This window comes from Branchiostoma belcheri, unplaced genomic scaffold (assembly GCF_001625305.1).
Source record: "Branchiostoma belcheri isolate BF01 breed outbred unplaced genomic scaffold, Haploidv18h27 scaffold41, whole genome shotgun sequence".
Taxonomy (NCBI): domain Eukaryota; kingdom Metazoa; phylum Chordata; class Leptocardii; order Amphioxiformes; family Branchiostomatidae; genus Branchiostoma; species Branchiostoma belcheri.
This window is the reverse complement of record NW_017804032.1, coordinates 276,806-299,194: the sequence shown is the minus strand read 5'-3', so window position 1 is coordinate 299,194 and position 22,389 is coordinate 276,806. Positions and strand designations below refer to the sequence as shown.

Genomic DNA, 22,389 nt, shown 5'->3' with positions numbered 1-22,389 from the left:
TGTGGCGTAGCGGCAGAGTGCGCGACTCGGAACTTAGAGTCCCGGGTTCGAGTCCTGACATGCCACCGATCTTGTGCCCTTGGGAAAGGCACTTTACACGGCTTTCCTCACTCAGCTCAGGTGTAAATGAGTATTGTCCTGTCATGTATTTGTCCCCTGTGTTGGTGGCGACATTAATATAAGTTGAAAAAACTTGAGTGTGTCGTCACCACGTCTGGTGATTGATTTCATGTTGGAATAAAAAAAAAAACGGAAAGGTTTCCCGTGTTGTTGAAGTGCATGTCAAAGCAGACTGTTTTTTTACGTTCATGCTGTATCATTTTGACTCGTGAACTATCATAACTGAGCGTAAGCGTATTATCGTGGACGGTAGTTATATGACGAAGCAGAACTCCTTTGTGCAAGTAACTGTTACCTCTTCGTGTATGTGTGTGTGCTTGTTTGTGTATGTTTGAGTGTGTGTGTGTGTGTGTGTGTGTGTAACATGAATGCACATAAACAAACACACACACACACACGCGTGCGCGCACACAGAGAAATATCCAGATATATAGACACACAAACGTGCACACACAAACACACACACACACACACACACACACACACACACAAACATACACAAACAAACACACACACAAAGTCACAAACACATACGTATATACACGAAGAGGTAATAATTACTTGCACAGAGGAGTTCTGCTTCGTCAGATAACCACAGTCCACAATATAAACAAATACAACAATTGCATTATCAGAAATTATGAAACCATACAATAGACATTGAGACAACGTGTCTATTCGTTTTAATTATATTACGCTAAACAACATCTAAACCTAAACAGTTAAACAGTGGTTTCAAAGTTATTACACAGAACAATATGAACATTATTTACACAAACCGTTAACTTCGCTTTCTAGACAGTTCTTTTCTATAATGCAACTAGCAGTAATACGTAATAGTTTATGTTCTAATATAAACAGCAATATGTAATAGGATCTGAATTAGTCAGATTTAAAGTGACAATAAAGTTTCTTAACAGGTAAACCGACTTTGAACTTGAGGAAACGGCCACTTCCACAACGACCAAATCACCATATTGTAAAAGAAGTGTGTCATCGGTTGATTGATAATCACTAATTGAACTTGTATGACCAAGGAGGATATTGGTATGACACTGTAAAATGTTTGACCACACAACAGCGACACCTAGCAGGTAATTTAAAAACGTCAGGCGATGTGGTTGATACCTCCACTATTACGTAAAATGGTGGCGGAACATCTCAATTTATGTGGCAATTTGTCGAGCATAACATTATGCCAAACAAATTCATCTTTCCTGACCACTGTTTGCTCAAAAAACAAACTTGGGGGGCGATGTGAGCAGGATTATTCCTGTGCTTATAAATACCAGAAAGACGGTCCATCTGGGAGGGTATGTGTTCCCAGAGCTGGCGGCCATGTTGGTGTCCTCGTTACCGCGCAATCTCCGCAGCGCCTCGGTTAGAGCCTCCGCCCTCGGTACCATAATATCTGGTGTCACCCCTGGAAATACAAATTGCAAGTTATATACTGATGACTGGCACACATGCATGTGTTATAATTATTATCATCATTGATTGATATCACTGGTGGTAAGCACTATCTGGATGCTACTAGTAACATCTGATCATGAGCCCAACGCACTTATCGAGTAAACAAGAGTTATAAAAGTATAATCTCCAAGCAGATCTTTCTGAGGCAAAGTCGTAACCAACCAGCAAGACAGTATCGTTTGGGGGCCAGTTGGACACTGTTTTACCGGTTGGTTATACGACTTTGCCGCAGAAAGATCTGCTTGGAGACTAATACAAGTGAGCCGTAGCGATGCCTCATTGATATTACACTATCAGCTACTGACAAAAAGCATTGGTCTCAAGAATTCCGCTTCAATCTTATCAACCCCAATGGACGGACGGGGGCAGTTACAAACTTCTAACCACCTTTGACCTGGTGGTCACGTAGGCCAAACGTCCGAAAAGTGACGTCTACTGAGCATTACACTCTCGGAAACGTTACAATAGCCCTGCCCAACTCCGTCAAAACGTACGGAGAAAATAAAAGACAAAACCAAAACCATTATTAAATAAAAGACATTCTCCCATTGGTCGAACCACTAATTACCATTCTATCATTGGTTGAATTGCTAATTGTAATGGATGGACGTTCAAGATCGACGAAAGAAGAAGTACGTTACCTTTGCCGCTCCAGCTGTCCTGAGTGATGGGGTTCCGCACGACGTTGGTCCTGGTCAGGAGGTGGACATCCGTCTCCTCGATAGGAAACCACATCCCCGTGAACTCTACTCCGGCTACGGAGAGAAGAGTAAGGTATAACGGCATCGACTCTTGCGAGGATATGCAACATTATGTAACCCAACACCAGTTACCATGGTGACAGACGGTCTGGTTGAGGTCATTGACTACGCCAGTGACTGGAAAGAAAAAAGAAACAGAGCAAAAACATAAAAAGAGCCTTCTAAAAGCTTCACGAAACTTGACTTACCCGTCGTTTCGCCGATGATGGTGGTCCTGTTCACAACCTGCATGGCGTACGCGAACTCCTCCGCCTCGTTCCGGGTCCTGTTGCTGGTGAGCAGGTACAGTGGCTTGTCGGGATATCTGATACCTCCTGGCACCTGGGGGAAACAAAAACGTACACGTTTTCAGGCTTCCCATAATCCTTCGCTACAAGGTGGTCGCTGATTTTCGGTAGTGTCGTAAAATATTTGGCTTGAGTAACGCAGACGGTAAAACGCTACAAGGTACGATATTTCTCATCAAGTTGTATAAAATATGAGATAGTTTGTAAGAAATATCACAGGCGGTGTGTTTTTTGTACCAGAAATAAATAAGAAATAATTTCTGTTGTCTTTTCATTGACAAGAAACAATTCAAGAGGGTATTGCATATAAGTATGATATTCTATGGTATTCTTATGTACATAATACATTGTAAAGCAGCAGCTTTGAGAGGACTCATGCCTCTAGATTTCACCATCCTTCGGAAGCGGTTGGAAAGAGACTTGGCATACGGTGCGGCAAAATGTACTCCTTTAGCGGAGCAACTCTTCTGGTATGTTATCTGTCTACTTGGCTGAGTCTCTTTCCGGCCGCTTCCGACGCATACCTCCAGTAACGTCCAGTACTGGTTGACGCCGTCCCTATAGTACACGTCCGACAGCGGCACAGACGGAGTAGCGTTGAAGAAGAAAGACGCCCAGTGGACCACGCCCTCTCTATCTCCTCCAAGATTGTGCCGAAGGTCCAATATAATAGCCTGAAATATTTGGCAGCAGCTATGTGTAAGTGCGTAAGTTTTTTTAACTTTTTAAAACACAAAAATATTACATTTTAGGCAAGGACAACGGAGGCCCGGTAGCTCAATAGAGGTGCATACCGGGCTAAGAAAACCCATTTTGTATCAGTGAATCTCATAAATATCACAATAAAAAGCACGGTACTAGTGTTTCCATTCCTCAAATTTGACATTTTCAGGTTTAGAAAAATGAAGTGTTTGACCTTTGATTCATTCAGTGCCGCCATCTTGCCGAGAAAGAACTCCGTCATTTCCGGATCCGGTAAGATGACGTCGACGATGTCTGACATGGACCTGATGGACACGTAGCCGATCTGTCCTGCCAGCAGGGTCACGTTGATGTACCTCTCCCGGTTTTTCCTGTCAAAAAAAGTTAGAACAACGTCTGTGCTTGAGCCGACGAGGTTTATTATGTTTACCCTTGCAGAAAAAAAAACGTATTGTTCTTGCTCTCAGTTTCTACTCCTCCTCCAAACACATGATCTGGTCCAGACGTCTGTCACCATGGTAACTGGTGCTGTGGCAGACACCTTGTGATGTTGGGTTACATTATGCAGCAGAACAGTGCTGGAGGGGCTGGTCACCATATACTAGTATATGACAACAAACAATGCAAACATACCTGAAGTTATCTACAAACGTGCTGAAGTTGTAGAACTCCCTTGGTACAGGTTCCTGTGTAGTATTCTCGTATTTTCCGAAGTCCCAAACCTTAGCAGAAAAAAATAAAGAGAGTTATCACTTATCATAAAGGAGAATACTATTATATCAAATGCCCTTCTTTATAATAAGCGACGCTGTTCAATAGAGAAGGCTACAAATACATGTCATTTCACGTAAGGATGTTTACGACTCATGGATTTTTTGAGATAGGTCAACTCCAAGATGGCAGACATATGATATCACAAATCAAAATGGCGGCGCTCAATGACCAAGGGTAAAAAAAACTGAATATGTCTTTGCTACGTAAAATCTGTAATTAGTTAGTCTATATTGCATTGAAAACAAGTCTTGTCGCCCTCTCACCTTTATGGTTTCGTCTCCTGTGATGTCCTGTAGCTCTGAGGTCAGTCCCTCTTCCAATCGCAAGGGGTCTCTCATGTCATCCTGTGACCATGACTGGCAACAAAAAATAAACTTCTTTGACTTTGAGCGTGGTGTTCAATTCTGTGTCCAGTCCGGTCTATGTTGTCATGGTAATGATGTTTGCCACCCCCCCGTCCTTCCCATAGTGCCTCGCGATTCCCAGCATGCAATTGGGATCCATAAAAAGGTCTACGTAATGACGTCCTACATCAAACTAGCCTGGTATCCAGTCTGACGTGGTTGGAGCGGGCTCTCTTGCGGTGCTGTAGTAACTTTCCCCCGCAGAGTTCAATTGGCCGCCCGGAGGGAGTTTTTGCGACTGCACGGCACAAAAATGCCACGACCGTATGGTGGGCCAATTGAACCCCCGTCGTGCAAAACCTATATAACTACCGGGGAGCCTAGCTATATATATAGCTGAGTTGGGCGGCGAAGAGCTCCTGCAGCCCCGATCGCGAAGAGTGGATACCAGACCTACCTGAAACCTGCGCACGAGTGTCTGGTTCCACCGCTGTAACAGAGTGTGGTCATCTAGTGCCCTCAGGTCCTGGTCCAAGTAGTGGTCCGCCATGACGTCACCTATCCCCATGACAACTTCCCACCAATCAACGGTCGACAGAACGGTGGGAACGAGAGCGAAGAAGACGAGGTATGCTGTAGTTGCCATCGTCTCGAAATCTACACAGTAGAGGGGGAATTATCAACAGATGAAGACTGTGATGTTCTCAGTACTACATACAGACAGAGCAATAGATCAAACGTAGAAGGCTATGGCGCTCCCCGTCTCTCTTCAGGGATGGCTGTAGTAATCTCCAAGCAGATTCTGTAAAGGGAATCCCTATTAGGTTGTAGGGCTCTGATGCATATGGCCTCTTTTATCCCTCCTGCAAAATGGGCTTGGATTGGCTCATTCACTGACAAAGACTGGTGCTGTACAGTCGAAAATTTGAGCAAGTCCAATCAATATCTTGTGGTACAAATCATAGTAGTCAAGAAAATGAATATTCTGTCAGCAAATATATGAACTTTGGAGCTAACGTAACATGCCAAGGGAGCGACAAACTGTACGCACCTCCCCTGGCATGTTATCTGTATTATTTGCCCAATTTCTACTCTTTTCAGCCGCTTCCGAAGCCTGGTAGAGGCTACAAAACGGCCACCATTCCGTGAAAGAAAAGGACATCACTTTTGAACGTCCTGTCTAAGGTTACAAAGGAAGGAAAGGTCAGTGTTCCTGACAAGTCAGATAAGACACCGCGCTAGGTGGGGGCTTCAGGCGGCGGAAGTAGGGGTGATCTCCCACCGGAAGTCGGCAGTCTCCCGGTAGTTGCCGTGGATAGACACTGTCACGTTTTGCACGGTTTTCTCGCTGCGGAACATGGACAGCTGTCACGGCCAGGTCACGCTAACTTCCAAGCAGATGTAGGAGGCACAATCGGGACGTTTCTGTTACAAACTGCAGTGTCTTTCTCGAAATTTTTGGCATAGACTTACATTCTTACATAAGAGCCCTGAACTGGATGGATAAAATGTAACAATTTATACTAGCACAAGTACTACTACTACTACTACTACTACTACTACTACTACTACTACTACTACTACTACTATTACTACTACTTCTACTACTACTACACTACTACTACTACTACTACCACTACTCTGCTACAACTACTCTACCTCTACTACTACTCTACTACTACTATTACTGTTACTACTACTACTACTACTACTACTACTACTACTACTACTACTACGAATGATGATGATAATACACCAGACATTTTTTATAACAATTACTTATTAAATCGCAGAGCTGTAAAACGCTGAATTGCGTACATTGGCCTTAAAACAGGTTAATCAAACAAGGGGCAGTGACCAACTAATTACTAATATTGACTTAACAGAATTAAAACAAACTAAAATGTATCTCCGTAAAGCGTATATTTTGTTGAGGCCCTATAGACAAAACAGCGACTTAGAGTAAACTTTAAGCATCTATTTTAGTTTAAGACAACTCTTCATTGTTCCAGAGAAGAAGGGTTAGTTTATTTGTGCCGGTGCTGTGTCCCAGTCGCTGTGAATGATCAGCAGACCCAACCGTGCTCTCTGCTGTTTATTCAGTAAGAAACTCAGGGAAAGTACTACATTCTGACACATTTTAAGCTACAGGTTACAGGACCCACGAAGAACTAATGCGATGCGCATGTTCTCGCAAAAACATGTAGAGAAAACGTCTCCGGTTGAATCTAACAATACCAGATGTCATGATGTCTTACACCCTTGCATTGACGACTATGCAGAACGGAAATACGTCTGTCGTCGGTATATTTCTGTCTCATATGCGTAACCTGAGTGATGAATAGTAAGAATAGCATGTAATGTTATAATTTACAAGACACAAGTATACATGGAATGTCAGGCATCTAGACTATAGTATATCATCAGCAATCCTGCTTCTTGTAACCTAAGAAGAACCTAAGGCTTGGTATAGTTACAGGTTAGGTCTGCCTCGACCCTGACACCCCAGTAGGGAAGGTAGCGGGCCCAAGCTAGCCTCTACCAGGCTTCAGACTCAATCAGAGGTGGCTGGAAAGAGTAGAAATTGTACAAATAGACAGATAACATGCCAGGGCCTGGGGAGTTGGCAAACTTTAGCAGACCACCTCCCCTGGCACATCATCTGTCTATTTGGACAATTTCTACTCTTTCCAGTCGCTTCTAAAGATCTCTAAAGCCTGGTAGAGGCTAGAAGTAAGCTGTAAATGGCCTGGTACGAGGCTTATACAAACGCCGACATACTCAGTACATTGTACACACCAGCATAGAAAAGATCAGATCAGACGAAGGCAGGAGCTCGAGGATGGGGCAAGCTGATGTCAAGGTCGCTACAAATCTCATACCACCAGATACATTGTCCAACGCCATGATTGATTTTGCAAGTCCGACCGTTAGCCTTGACGAATCGTTTTGGGGCAGAGTCGGGGCTACACGGATCGTGTGACAAGACAACCCGCCACGTGAACTATCAATGTACGTAATTCAACTCACGCCTTCCACATTTTTGTCGTCTATACTGTACTACACACACACACACACACACACACACACACACACACACACACACACACACACACACACACACACACACACACACACACACAAACACACACACACAAACACACATGTACTTGAAAACGAAACCCCTGCGCCATGCTACCCATGTCTAAACCACACGTTCTTACCATACCCACCTATTTACTTCTTCCTCTGTTGTGATGATCGTCAAATCTTCTCTCTGTCCCTCTTCTGTGGGTCTTGATCGCAGTCCAGCGAAGTTCGCCTCTGTTTCTTGTTCACACGCAGTCGATGTATTGAACGAACAACGTAAACAAACACAGTGGACCCGGTAGCTTATCTGCCGTGCAGTGTGGCGGACGGCTAGCAGGTATGGGGCAGTTTTTACTGCGCGACGCTCCGGGCGTCTGAACCTACCGGGGGACCGTCCAGTGTAGTCCTGACCCACTTCTAACAAAGCGTCGGTGGAAATCTGTAGAGACGGTTTCTGGCGCAGTCGCAGAAGAGTGAAATTAATCTCCAAGCAGATACTAGTACTTGGAAGCTGCAAGATTGTATCAAATTGGCAAGGCAGCAGTAGCCTGGGTGCCATCCGATTTGTAAAGGCTACCGCGAAAGAATTTTTTCGGGGTAGCCGTTACAAATCGGATGGCACCCAGGCTAAGGCAGCAGGGTTTAGGCAGCATCCATTTGCCATCCAAATAAAAGACACCAGCACGAAAAGAAAGCCAGATAAAAGCGCATAAAAATACGTCAAAAATAAGCCGAAACCAAAACCTCTGCTTGGAGAGTAGAGTGGGATGGGCGAAGGACTACACCATGGAAAATTGTTTCGGTCTGTGACAGATTGAAACGACGGTAAAACCAGAGTGAGACAAATTGAGAAGAAAGGGGGAGGTTCCCTCCAAATATCAATCACTCTAGGAAGTCTACCAGGAGGTGGACCAGTAATTTTCTTCGTCATATGTTTTAGATTGGAATCAGTCACCGATCAATGCAAAGACATCTCATTTTGAAGAGCCCCCTCAAAAATGTTTATACAGTATCATTATCTAACTACGTAGTGGGATATTAATGAAGATATATATATTGAAATGAATTAAAGGCAATTTCACTTTCCTGTAGGCAAAAGTATATATAGAATTGAACGAAACAGTACAATTGAATGTACTGAACCCACGATTTTCAGTGTACCCAAACAAACTATTCTGGTCAGCCAGATGGTTGTTTGTAAAAGCTGGATATGGCATCTTCAGTCTTCCCCACCCTTGACCCTGACCTCTGTGGCCAAGATGACCTTCAACTTGACCAGCTAGCCCGATATAGATTCCTGTGTCATGACAGGTTTCAGGGGGAGGATCATATAGAGGTGCATACTTGTGAGGGTCTGCATGCATTTTTCCGTGAGCTAGGGCCATCCTGAATTTGCTCCGGCTCTTCTCATCGTAAAGCGTTGCCAAGATTCCTCCATGCAGACCCTCACTTGTCAGATCTGGGTTGCCTCCCACGTCACCCGGGGTCACGGCGCCCAACTCCCGCGCACTGCCACTTATTTTCTCAGGTGGAAAGCATTAGGAGTAATCCGATACACGGACGTGCCGCAGGGTGGCGCTTTTCAACGAGTGCGATCTTTGTAACCATGGCCATGGAATCGATTCCATGCCATGGCAGGGAACGTACTGCGCCTGTGCGAAACCCGTAAAAAAAGTATTGTACGTACTACACAGTGTACTGGTAGCATTTCAGCAGAACGACTCGTTTACGATCGTATTCGTAAAATTCTGAGGCATCTGAGCCAAAAATTTGACGAAATCGTGATAAAGATATCGGGGGTTCGCACAGGTGCAGTACGTTCTGCCGATCGACGTGCTGTCATCCATACCACGTATGGATCGGAGTTAGCCTGCTGCGCATGTGTTACCCAATCTGTCACCCCCGGGGCTAATTGGCCCCCTTCTAGAAGGCGGGTCAGCGGGGCGGGTCGCTAGGCGCTACTGTAATCCCCGGGCAGATTCCTTCGGGGCAGGACAAGCATTATCCATAATAATTGGCCACCAGTTACCATCAGCCCCCGTAGAGCGAATGGGTAACTAGTGGCCAATTTGATGCTGCCTTGCCCTTCAGATTAATAGCTTGGAGCGCGATCGGAGTCCTGGCTTCATTGAAATGTAGCAAAGCAGTAATTTTTTCCATGCGTCAGGACGGAAAATTGTTTAGCGAAAACAACTACCAGACCCCAGAAGCGGCTGGAAAGATTAGAAACTGAAATTATGGATTCCAGCCGAGTGAACATTAATTTTCTATTCCTAAACCAAATGATGCTGTTTGGCAGTTTGTCCCCTGAACTACGTATATATACGAACATAGTATCTTCCAGCATTAGAAGATTTAAGGTCTTATAATTAAAACCGTGAAAGCTCTGTACAGTAGGTCAGTCCCTTTGCCTTTAGGAAATTAAAGAACAAAAAATACTAACCGCAAGCATATTGACTTTTGCAACAGGCATTTATTGGAATATAATCCCATCCGAACAGGAAAAAATATATAGGTAAAACCGTTCTAAAACAACGAAATATGAACTTTTCACCAACTAGAAACTGTACTCACGACACCTATCGTAATGCAAACGAATTACAACCAAACGGATAATACAAAGAGAACGTAATATATGCCTGCTATTGTCCGAAGGTAACACGTATGGCGCAGCGACTCCAACGTTACAAAGAAGTTAACTTTTACATAAAACATATATCAACAAACGGCTTCTAAAACTTTAAGGTAAATGCTGCTAAGTTATAGTTTCGCCCAAAAAGTCACTCACATCAAAATTGGAAAATGTAAGTAATTAAAAAACATTGGCATTGCCACTTCCCTCATGCGTAGCAGCCCGGTGTCTTTGAGCATGTATGCGACTTACTTGGGATGATAAAATAAATGGCAAAATGTAAAGTTTAACTTATCTCCAAGCAGATCTTTGGGTGGCTGCAATTAAGTATCAAATTGGCAAGATAGTATCAAATTGCCCAGGCAGTACATTATCCAATGCGCCAGGTTGATACTGTCTTGCCAATTTGATTTTATTGTAACCGCCCAAAGGTCTTGGAGTTTACATACAAAAGACTAAAACTAAATAGTTAAATATTTGCCAATTATCAAGGCGTGGACAAAATTTGGGTAGTTTGTTGACCTCAGTGAGCAAAGGAGCCCTTACCTTTGCCATATGGCCGGTAAGGAAGAAATGTGCTGAAATTAAATCTGAAATTCAAACTGCCATTTCACGAGGTTTCAATCCATTTTCCTTGCCCTGGCCTGACCAGGTTAATACCGAAAATCATTTGGCTACAGTGCCCCATATGTAAGGGTGGCCATGTACTAGCTACGTAATGCTGCACTCACAAGGAAGCTGGTAAGTATGTGTTATTTATTGTCTGATTGTAATGCGTACTCACAACTGTAACAATATATAAGCTCTGCTTTCCCATGGAAGCTACGAATCACAGTTGAATCCCACGGAAGACTGCGCTCTAAACAGGAACGATAGCTTTATCTTATATTCTCAGTCAAAAATTCTCTCATAGAAATCTTTACATTATGTACTCTTTCTTTCTAATATGGTACCGTGTCTGATTTACCTTTCCCAATAATCATATGTACAATCTTTGTACAGCACCACCGCCCAGGAAAAAACAAACAAAACACCAACCGCAAATATTTACAGCTGAAAACCAACTTGGAATTAACACAGCAAAAATATACACGTTATATAGTATAAGGGCGGTGAATGCAAAGCAGCCATGTACAACTATTCGCCAGTACCGATGATGCGAAACGTTGAACTGGAAATATCACGAAAACGCACCACGTATGGCGACTCCTGCTAGCAGATATAAGTATGAAGATTTGTGTGCACACCTTTCCTGTAACAACATGATTCTCCTTGCTATGTGCTTTAACCAATCAATACATGCATATGCTTTAGACATCAGAATACTTAAGACGAAAACGTTACAACTGGACCCATTGCTCCCTACAGCTTTTCGGTAAGAATCCCAAGAAGTTCTTTGAGGCCCGACGTTAACTCTAACAATTCGACAACCGGTTCTTCGGTTTTCCTGGACGCGGTCTCAAAACTGCAAACCATCCCATCTGAGTACCTTGTCACGACGGAGTCCCTTCGTACCGCATTTTCATTGGCTCCGAGCTCTACCAATAGATTCGCACTGTCGACATCAGCGCTCCGTTCTGATTGGCTCCCCGCGGGCTCTTGTCCTGATTGGCCCATGAGGTCATCATTTGATTGGTTGCTGCTGTTTGTATCCAGCCAAACGTTGAGATTTTCCGTCCCAAACAAAATAGGTGACTGCGTATGTCCATGACTACTCCCCGCAATATCTGAAGACGGCGCACCGGCGCTAGTTTGAAGTGTCTCACTACCCTCTGTCATGGCGGTCTTCTTCATTTGCATCCCATCACTTGAACCACAAATAGAGCTTGTCTCAGGATTATCCCCAAACAGTTTCTCCTCTGTCCTTCTTTGTGTGTCGACCATGCTGCCATTTTCTTCTGCGAACACAACATGGGATGCCTCGTCAACAGAAGCGTCTCTTCTGTCAAAATCGGCGTTTTCCGACTTTCCTTCAGCTGGTGACCAATTTGATGCATCACGATGTTGATCTTCCTCAGCGGAAGATGTTTCGGTTGCGATGCACACCTCTCCATGTGTTGTTTCAGTCCTATCCATTTTCTCCTCCTCACCAAGAGTGACCTCACTGTCTGTTGTTTGTAGCTTACTCCCTGTGGCACTGTCCTTGGTGCTGAAACGTTGGCTTCCTTCCGCGTCTGTGTTATCTTCCTTTCTGCACAGTTGGCTGAGTTTCTGATCGTTGCCATTTTCGAAAACACGAGAGCTGTGGTCTTCGGGCAAAGCCACCTGAAGAGTTTCAGCTTTCTCCATTCCACAGTAACTTTGTTGAACGTTTTCACGCTCTGGCAGTTCGGGGTCTTGTCTTTCTTGGTTAGATTCAGAACATACCTTCCTATACGTCTCTGTTGTACGGTCGTCGTCTGTGTTTCGGGCATCTTCCCTCAAATCGCCAATTGTCAGCAAAGTGTCTGACAAGTTTCTTTCATCTACTCTCTCCAGATTCACTTCATAATCGTCGTAGGATCGAAGCGTGGTCTCAGTACTCAGTTTTTCTTGGACGTCGCCCTGTGAACTGCTGCAGATGTTTTCAGCCTGTACTTGATCCGGTACTTTACGTTCCCCAAAGGGGAAGTTCTTAGCAAACGACGTTCCTCCGGGGACTTCTTGATCTTTTTCTTGGACAGCACCGGGAGAGGTTGAGTCGGAGGCAGACAAAGGAGGACTGCTCCGTGACGGTTCCTCTTGTCCAGAGCACGCTACCAGACCGCTGGGGACCTCCGTAACTTGGCTCTCTGAGATCTGTGTGACGAAGTTGCTCTTACTCATGCATACCGGCGTCTGATTGGCCAGTTTAGCCATCAGCTGTTCTCGTGAAATCTCCAGATGGGTCATGACGTCATCAACAAGCAGGTAGTTTCGACACCTAGAAAAAAAAAGAGTTACACTCATCATTATAGGGCGTAATATATGTGACCATTGAACTTTTTTTTTGCTGAGGACGAAGCCGATCGAATTTCTAAGATACCACAACAATGCGTTTATACAATGCCCAACACGTTATAATTATTTCGAGGACATGAGGGAATGAAGTGCACCGTTAAAGTCTAGGCTAGTTCGTTTTAGTTTGTCGCAAAGTGCCCTTCGCGTCATTCAATGCGTCATTAGTGGGTCATCCAATGCGCCATAAGTGCGTCATTCAATGTGTGGTTAGTGCGTCACCTACTGCACGGTTTGTGTGTCCTTATTGTGTCCTCTGGCTTGTCAATATTGCGCTATATAGTGTGAAGTTAAGGTATACCAGTAACTGAAGATCGTCAAGCACATGATATTGCTGTATAGAAAATAAATCAAGTTAGGGACGCTAGGATTCCGCACTAATGATAACATCGTCATTACGACTTACCCCTCTCTGAGGTTAATAAGAAGGTTGTAAGCTGGGACATGGGGACGCTCTGACATCTCAAACTCGAAATCATCCGGATCAGATTCCTCCTCCTTTGGAATATCAGCAAACACGTCCATACCGGTCCCCTCAGATCGGTTTTCTGCAAGAACAGCATATATGGATGAGTATGAGACTACTGTATTACCTAGTTTATGAGCAACTAGAAAGGTAACATTTGCAAAGCAATGCATAATGTTTACCTTCAAATGATATGGTCTAGCTTAACAGATTATTGCTCTGCTTATCCTTATGGTAACCAGTCCTGCCAACACCTGCTACATCATGTAATCCAACACCCCACAGTATCTGCTACAGCACCAGTTACCATGGTTACAGACGTCTGCTAAAGTAAACATTATACCTTTAGTTTATCCTGGTAGCCTGGTAGCATAGGGGGTTTTATCGACCTAGGTTCGCCACGCATTGGCTACACTTTCCTGACGGCCGATCTTTTCTATCATAACTGTGCCCGAGCGCGAGCGACGCCCACAAAGAAAAAAAATCACCGGAGTGCTAATATACTAATGACTCATAACGAAGCTTACCCATGATAGCACAAGATCCACTGAACTCCCATGCTCCCTCATTACTGTCGTCCTCTTCCCGACCTGCCAGGTCTCGGAAATGATCTGGGGAAAAAACAACAACAAAACACTCAAACATAACATTTCTGAATTTATGAGGGACAACGTGAACGTTATGTTATGGGGCTTTGTTTATTTCTACTTACTGGCCGTACTGGTAATGGATATCGATAAGAGTAACGAATAACTATCTGGGGTTTTTCTCTTCGACTTTTTTATATGTTTTAATGTCGAAATGTTATGTCAATGACAAAGTCTTCACCTGTGATGAACCTCTCCATGATCTCACTGCGGCAGAGAGAGGAGATGGTACGTCCTGAGTACGTGGCCAGACACGGGTCAGCCCCGTAACTCAGTAACATCCGTACTATCTCCACATGGTCGTTCTCAACTGCGTCGTGAATGGGTCTGTGAAAAACAGGAGTTTAAGAGTTATTTAACACACAATTTTGATCGACTTTTTATCATAGACTTAACAAGTTAAAAGCCACATGCAACGACTAACTGAGTTGTTTTTTTCTAAGTTTGTGGAAAAATAGTTCAAATGATTACGGTAATATTTGTTCAACACATCGCTGTGAACGATTTTTCACATTAAATTGATTTGAATGTTAGATATAGCCGCATGTAAAGACATAATGCCAAGTAGTCTGTATAACGCAAACTCTACCGTCCGCGGCTTTAGTGGCCCGTACATTTCACAATGAAAGCAACTTTGTTTTGCCAAACATCTTTTTGACCCACCTTGTGCCGTCCTGAGCGCTACAGTTCACGTCGCCTCCGAACAGGATGAGGTCCTGCACGATCGCCCTGTGGCCCCTAACGCTGGCCTCGTGCAAGGAGCTGTAACCAGCGTTGTCCTGGGAGTTCACATCCACATAGCGCGTCTCCAGGCAGTAACGCACAACCTCCTGTACAAGGTAACATATTTGGTTCATTCCAGCTTTAATCAACACACATAAGATCACACAAATTTATTTTCATATATTACTATTTGTATGATGCTTAACTTAATTGCTTTATTACCTGTTTTGTGTATTTTTTTTTCATATATTGTTCAGTTATTTGGCTCTGAAATGTATGTTAATGTTGTTTTGCTCTTTGTATGGGGTAAAGCAACCTGAAAAAGTACATTTGCGTGCATATGCACCTGTTTTGCCCTCCCTGTCACTTTATGGAAAATCCTAATAAACAAATAAAACGAGACATTTTTACACCTTACAAAAATCTAGCTACCCATTTACCATCATTATTTGACCTCAGTTTATTAGTTAAAATCTTTCCCATAACTTTTGGTGTATTGGTCAGCGCCAATCTCTGTTTCTATCCCAAGCACTACAGCAGGTAAGTGCATTTATAAGTGCATCGGTAGTGGTTTGTCTACCAGTGATAACATTTTATTCTACTGCTCTAGCGCTAAACACATTAGCGTGTAGATATATTTAGTAATATATATTTTACTGTAATGGCAAAAGATTCCCACCTCATAGCCTAGTCTTGAGGCTCGGTGCAGGACAGTTTCCCCAGAGCTCTTCTGTATCAGAAGCTTCTTCATCTCGGGTGGCATTGGAGGTAAGTCTGGGTGTGGTACTGCCTTCTCCTCCTCCTCTTCCTCCTCCACTGGGTGATCGTACTCCACAGTCTCTTCATCACTCAGAGGCTCTTGCTTGATGTGAATCAGTTCCATCTATGAAATAATGATTTATGTTCATAACTCCAAGTTCTCCAAGATTAAAGCTTATCAATAATCAACAATTGTGACTGTGAATGAAATCATGCCAAAAGGCAGACCTAGAGTCCTGCTTGGGTAATACTATTTTATGTAAATGCATTTATACATTTGTTTACTGCTTAAGAACCCATTGTCTCCCATGATAGCCTCCCTGGTGTCCCCGTGCAAGGTTCAAGGCTACTGCTTACTTGTTGCAATTAGTCTTTGGTCATGGACTACAACAAAGTTAAAAAAAGATTTATAAACTTCTAGTTATTATCATTTAACATGCATGCCCCTTTTACCTAATAATCAACATGTCTACTACATACATCAACAACAGGCAGTTCTTCCTCTATAGTTCTTGCAGGAATGGGGGCTGGTTCTTCCTCTGGTTCCAGATGTCTGGACTTGTATTTCCTCTTTCCTCCTGGTTTCATGGATAAGTCTGCCACGTCTTCGTTCAGTGCTTTTGGAGGCCCCCTCTTCCGACCGGGCCGCTTTCGCTGGACCACCTGGGCCTCCTCCTGCGGAACCTCTGCTTTGCATTCTGGGACAGGTGACGGGCTCATGTTACACGACGTGACCTTGTAGGTGAATGCCGGGTGACCTCCAGTCCGACGGGCAAAGTACCTGCCCTTGGAGGAAGGTCCTTCTGTCACCAGACATTTCTGGATCTTGATTTTTGGGGACAGCTGTGCTTCTATCTGTTCGGGAATGACCTTGGCATTCGCTGTGCTGGAACAGCATTTCTTAAGCAACTTCTTTCGCTGCTGCGCCATGTTGGAACGATAGAGGTCCTTCAAGTTGATTCGCACCTTCAGGTTGTTGAGGTCGACGAAGCCGCTTTTCTCAGGATCGTCGTCAGTTTTGTTATTCTCGGCGGCGGCGGCTTTGCGAGCCCAGTGTCGGCGCGCTCTCCTGTGGGCCTCCATCTTCATACTGGTTGTGGAACCGCTCTGGCCTGCCTTCCTGGCATACTTGGAGAAATTAGCTGCAAATGGAGAAAGAAGTTAATAACTTTCATTTGCGAAGAAGTTTGATACTTTTTGAAAGTTTGATAAGTTTGACCAAAAGTAGCTCACCTTGAATTTTTGGTCACTTTTACATCAACCTTCTTTAGGAGTGATGTTGATTTAATTACTCTGAGCATGTGACCTTTTGGCAGGACATTTTTGTAATTTTAGGATGTATAGGATGTATGTATATAAAGGCAGAGAGAAAAGAATGTAAATTCAGGACAAGTTCACATTCTTTGAGGGTATGTCCAAACAATGTATGTGTACATAATGACAGTATGGTTTGTCAAAAGCATAAGGCCTTGTGCTGATCCAATTGCATGCTGGGAGATATGGGCAATACAGGTACGTAGACATGGTGGCAAACAACACCATTACTATGAGAACATAATCACATTTGCAGTGCATGCAACACTGTGTCTGGTCATGTTGTCATGAGTCTCTCCCCCCCCCCACTACCCATGGTGCATTGCACCTCCCAGCATGCAATGGAATCCGTGAAAAGGTCCATGTACACTGACCTGCGGCCACCCCCCTAGTCCTGGTGGGTAAGATGGTTGGGTAGAAGTCCTGGAAACCGGGCTTACGAACAACCAGATGGTTCTTTCTGCTGTAGATCATCTCAGGACGAAACAGTTCCGAATCTGAAGAATTATGAAAAAAATAATCATATTCTTTCCTACATAAGCTAAGATACACATATACAAAATAGCATTAAAGCAACAAATAGCGAATGAAAAATTGTGTGACTGCAACAAATAGCAGTCAAATTTTAGAGTTGTTTTATAAAATAGAAACTGTGAGTTACACACTATCTATTAAAAAGGAATAGCAGTAGGACTACAACACTAATTGTTGCTACCTTCTTTAGCCCCAGTACTCCTGACAATGGTGTCTGAGGGGAGAGCTGTCTTCTGCTGTTGTGTTGTGGTGTCACCAGACTCCTTGGTCAAGTCAGAGCAGCTGGCTTCTTCCTACATATACAGTTTTAGTGTTATGATTAGCCTGACATTCATTCTATTGTACCCAAATCTTGATTATTTCACTGTATATGTGCAAACAAACAATCCACTTCTCTTATGCTATAAAATCAAAGAAAAATGCAGTACTTACAGCATTGTTGCTGCACTCAGATGTTCTGGAAGCAGTCCTTTTAATCTTGCGGGGACGTTCAACTGTGTCAATATCAAACAACACTGACATGAATTATAATTTCCCTTACTACTGAGGTGTATTACAATACATGCACTTGTCTCAACACCTTCTCAATTTCTATAGCCCTAGGGCCAACCAGTTTGGCAAGTGCTACAGAAGGGGGCAAGTCTACTGGAAGTGATTTATGTTTAACTGCCATAAAGTGCTATGTGCTAAGCAGTATGTAGCAAAGTCAGAGCCTAAGACCCAGGTTTATGCTTGGTGCACTCAATTTATAAAGTCTGGTTCATGTTTTCCTCTCTGTGATTTGTTTAGTGATGTCCCTTTGCTATATTTTCACCTTAAAATGTCTGAAAACTAAGAAAATAACTTGGAGTGGCCTTGGTTGTTCTATCGGTATCTCTCACCTCCCCGCTGCCACATCCCTCTCCTACGCCCCCGCGGGTGCCCTGCCTTTGGCGGCCGCCCTGGTCCATGGTGCTGAACCGTGACATACGAGTGGTGTGAACCGATGTGCCGCCCTCCCCTGCCCCTGCCCACACCCATCCCCACAGGCCTGCTGGAGGGAGTTTTCCTGACGACAGCCTCCACAGGCAGACCCTTGTCTGCTAGCTCCATCTCCTGGAACCGCATCATAGCACGCTGGACAGGGAACACAAGAAGTTATGATTTCAGGCAACTCAACTCTGGCATGTATCTATCCTATACTTATGTTTACCTTCGCAGAAGGAAAACATATTGGTTTTTTTCGCTGTTTCTTATTCTCCTTCCTGTAATAATGCCTTAAGAACGTGCTACCATGTTGTTGCTGAGGACCCTGCCTCTTAGAGCACATCGGAGCATAGATTTTGCACAGAAAACCAAATGCCAATCATTTCTATACTAAGGGGTGCTAGACTTTTTATCAAGGAAGCAGTCAAAGGAGTGGACTGATGCTAGACTTGGATGGACACCAGGATACTCTCAACAATAAGTTCACACAAAATTCATGAGGTTAGTCTCTCAGGGCTCGAAATACCAAAGATTGTGTCTGTGCAGGTCTATGTGCACCTAACCTGCACTGGTCCATGTACTGGGTTTACATACAAATGTATGCAAAAACAGTATTTCGAGCCCTGTTTCTCAACCAAAGACTGTATTTCAATGTCAGCTTCTCTACCTGAAGGTATCTCTGTTCTCTGCCCAGTAAGGATGTGTCCTCATACAGGTTCATAGTCTTGGGCGGCTTCTTGTCTCGGACGAAGCCTTCCGAGTCCTTCAGCCTCCGGAACTCTCTCTCCTGTCGCCGTGACAATGGACCAGACCTTCTTCCGTACCTCCTGTGCTGGAGACCCTCCATGTTTGTGTCAGCCGTGTCACTGAAAGTGCTGGATTCTGAGTCCCTGAAAGAAGTGTGGAAATATAGTGTTAACACTAATATGCAACCTTCATCCAGTATTTCAGCAGTTTCCAAAATGTAAAGTAAAAGATCAAATTCTACATACTGTGACTACAAATCACTTTCCTACATTATGTCATGATTTTGACAAAAACTGCAATCTTCTTCCCCACAAAACACAATGATGCAAAGCCTCAGATAACTTGTTTCATACATACCTTCTGTTATCTGTGGAATAGTCTGACATTTCTCGTTGACAGTCCTCTTCTTGGTCAGATGTCATCCTTTCAGAAACAGTCAAACTTCTAGGACCTTCTGACTTTTCCTCTGGCACCCTTTTAGCAGGTTTTTGTGATTTGCTTGCAATTTGTTTTAATCTGTCTTCTCTTCTTCTTGCTCTGTTTGATGCTTTTGTGAATTTTCTTGGTTTCCTAGCAGACCCATTTGTCGTACTTGTAGTATTCAGTACAATGACAGCTTCAGGTGATGATGTCACACTTGCTGGCCCTTCAGATGGTTCTGTGACTGGTGCAGGACTGGGAGCTGATTGGTTGCTTGACGTACTAGAGGAAACTGCAGCTGACGCAGCAACCGACTTTGGTTCAGTTTTTGATACATCTGGAGTCGAACGATGCACCTCCACCTTTTCGTCTCTTTCCTCTTTCCTTATTGAGGATTCTCTATCTCTGTCATGACTTTGTGTCAGATTTTCTTCTTTACACTGTGATTGCAAAACAACTTTGCTTGCCCAGGATGGTCTATGTCCAGAAATCGTGCTGTACTTTGTGTCTAATGGTTGTGAAACTCCCGCTGTGGTCAAAGGTGCACTGCTTGTAGATGTAGGAGTTGAGGTGTGCGGTCCAATGCCTGGGGAAGAATTTGGGAGACCAATTTTGGTAATGGAAAAGCCTAGATTTGAGAAAGGAAATCCTGGTGGCGAGACTGAATTTGTGGTCGTGTTTGTGTTTGATGTTGGCAGGGGGTAGAGGGCTCGTTGTGTGGGCAGGTTGGACTTCATGGACAAAATCGCAGCAATGTTGGCTGGTGTTGTTCGGATACAGGTGGAAGATGGTCGGGAATGTGGTGATCTAGACATCCTCAATGGTGAGACATTAGCCTGCTCTTTTACTGCTTTGCCCTCGGTCACTTCTGTCTTCATCGCTGTCATTGGCTGTTTATCCAAACAGATTGACTCCTTTGGTCGGTTTCTGGTGTCTGCATCCTTGTGAGAGCCTGGTTGTTGCACCTTCAAGTCGGTGACGGATTGTATCTTCACAGGCAAACCTGTCCTTGTCTTGAACTCTGGGCTGCTCTTGATTTTAGCAGGAGGCGAGACCCTAGTCTTTACTTTACTTTGTTGAACGGCATACACGGTTCTACTTGGGGGTGACACCTTGGGTGCCACTGGTGTGTTATCTGAGTGGGACAGTGCAGGTTTCTGAAGCATGCTCTCCAAACATGGGAATGCACCTATGTGTTTGGTGTCTCCCTCCCCAAGCAATGTCCTGCCTTCTGTTGGTGGAGTAGAGGGTCTGCTGGGGTGAGGGGAGGGGGATGGGGACTCCATGGGTGGGGGGGCCGGTGAGCCCAGGGGGGTGGACATATTGGAGAGAATCTCTGCCACCTCCTGTTCTCGTGCGTCGCGAGGGCTGTTGGCTAAGTTTCTCGGGCTGTTTCCGGGAGGCCCCAGGGGCATCAGCTTGGACCATATGTTACGTTCTATAGGCGTGGGTGAGGAATCGACAACCATTGGAGGCACCGCGAGAACAGGGTGCTGAGACGAAACAGGTACTGTCAGCTTACTTGACTCGTGTATCTTACTGGGACTGCCAGAGGTCTTAACATCATTGTTTCTAGATACCACTCCCTCCAACTGCACTTCTTTCTTTGGAGTTCTGACTGTACCAGGCATGTCCTGTGACAGTGAGCGAGTGGGAGAATCTTGTACGCATGACAATGCTTGGGGGGACATTCTGGTAGGAGCGTGCTCAAAGGTTGAATGAGCTTTCATCAGTCCTGATGCTCCTTGAATGATGGGCTCCTTGCTGAATGGAAGGGATGCCATTGTAGCTGCTTGAACATCCACCACATCAGTACTCTGGGAAGAGCTCATGAGAGGCTGAACTGCATGCTTGAAGGCAGATTGCGTGATTGGGTGAGCTGTGTGCTGTGATGACGCTGCAATGGGTCGAACCATGGTTGCCTCAGCGAGTTGCTTAGAGATTGTCACTGGTGGAGAACTGACTGTCGCCATGCTCTGGATCGGGGCTGCCATCGGGTGAATTGTCGCAGCGACAGCGGAGGGGGTTGTGGTGGGCTGGGGAGCAGCAGTACTGAGGATGGGTGCAGACTGCGACTTGTTGACCATGGATGGTGTCTTCAGCAGCTGCTCCAGTGTTGGAGTCCTGCGGGTGAGCACACTGGCTGATGCCAGCAGACCCATCATGTCAGAGGCAGAGGAAGGTCTCATGAACACATTGCTGGGAACACCTTCAGACACACCATTGCCATTCTGGGCATGCCCTCCCCAGTTCCTAACCACACTGGGAACGACAGTTGCCATGGGGATACCATGAACAGTTGAGGCTCCAATGGGGGCTGCCCCTGCGTGACTCATCTTTTCACAGCGTGGTAGATGTGGTAAGATCTGAGGCTGCTCTGGTCTGCCAGAAAGTCCTCTTGCGATAGGCAGGGTGAGGGGGTTGTACATGACCGTGTTTGGGGAGTGCCGCGCTGTCTCGGAGAGTGGGGAGTCTTGCATGATGGGAACGGGAGAGCGAGCAATGTCAGGAGACAGCAATGCGGGGGAGGAACGTGTGCGAAGTGACGCCATCTCCAATGAGGAGGGAATGGGTGGGATGGGTTTAGGAGACAGGACAGGCGGCTGGAGTGTGTGTCGGGTTTTCGAGTTTCCTGCGGATTGCAGGTGGGATGC

General features: G+C 44.8%; 2 protein-coding genes across 2 annotated transcripts; both read right to left on the bottom strand.

Moving 5' to 3' along the window:
* Positions 1-849: 849 nt before the first annotated feature.
* On the bottom strand, positions 850-7,973 carry LOC109477757 (retinol-binding protein 3-like). The gene is made up of 9 exons (XM_019779106.1): positions 7,695-7,973; positions 4,919-5,118; positions 4,381-4,473; positions 3,977-4,065; positions 3,558-3,714; positions 3,166-3,315; positions 2,543-2,675; positions 2,235-2,348; positions 850-1,543 (listed from the first exon to the last, which is right to left on the bottom strand). The coding sequence occupies exons 2-9, from the start codon at positions 5,105-5,107 to the stop codon at positions 1,353-1,355; spliced, it is 1,116 nt and encodes a 371-aa protein (XP_019634665.1). The 5' UTR covers positions 5,108-5,118; positions 7,695-7,973; the 3' UTR covers positions 850-1,352.
* Positions 7,974-10,920: 2,947 nt separating this feature from the next.
* On the bottom strand, positions 10,921-22,323 carry LOC109477805. Its single transcript, XM_019779201.1, has 13 exons — positions 19,673-22,323; positions 19,236-19,458; positions 18,484-18,718; positions 18,035-18,096; positions 17,784-17,895; positions 17,443-17,565; positions 16,235-16,896; positions 15,675-15,878; positions 14,936-15,102; positions 14,454-14,599; positions 14,153-14,236; positions 13,566-13,707; positions 10,921-13,085 (listed from the first exon to the last, which is right to left on the bottom strand). Exons 1-13 carry the CDS (start codon positions 22,285-22,287, stop codon positions 11,546-11,548), a joined length of 6,315 nt encoding a protein of 2,104 aa, XP_019634760.1. The 5' UTR covers positions 22,288-22,323; the 3' UTR covers positions 10,921-11,545.
* Positions 22,324-22,389: the final 66 nt, after the last annotated feature.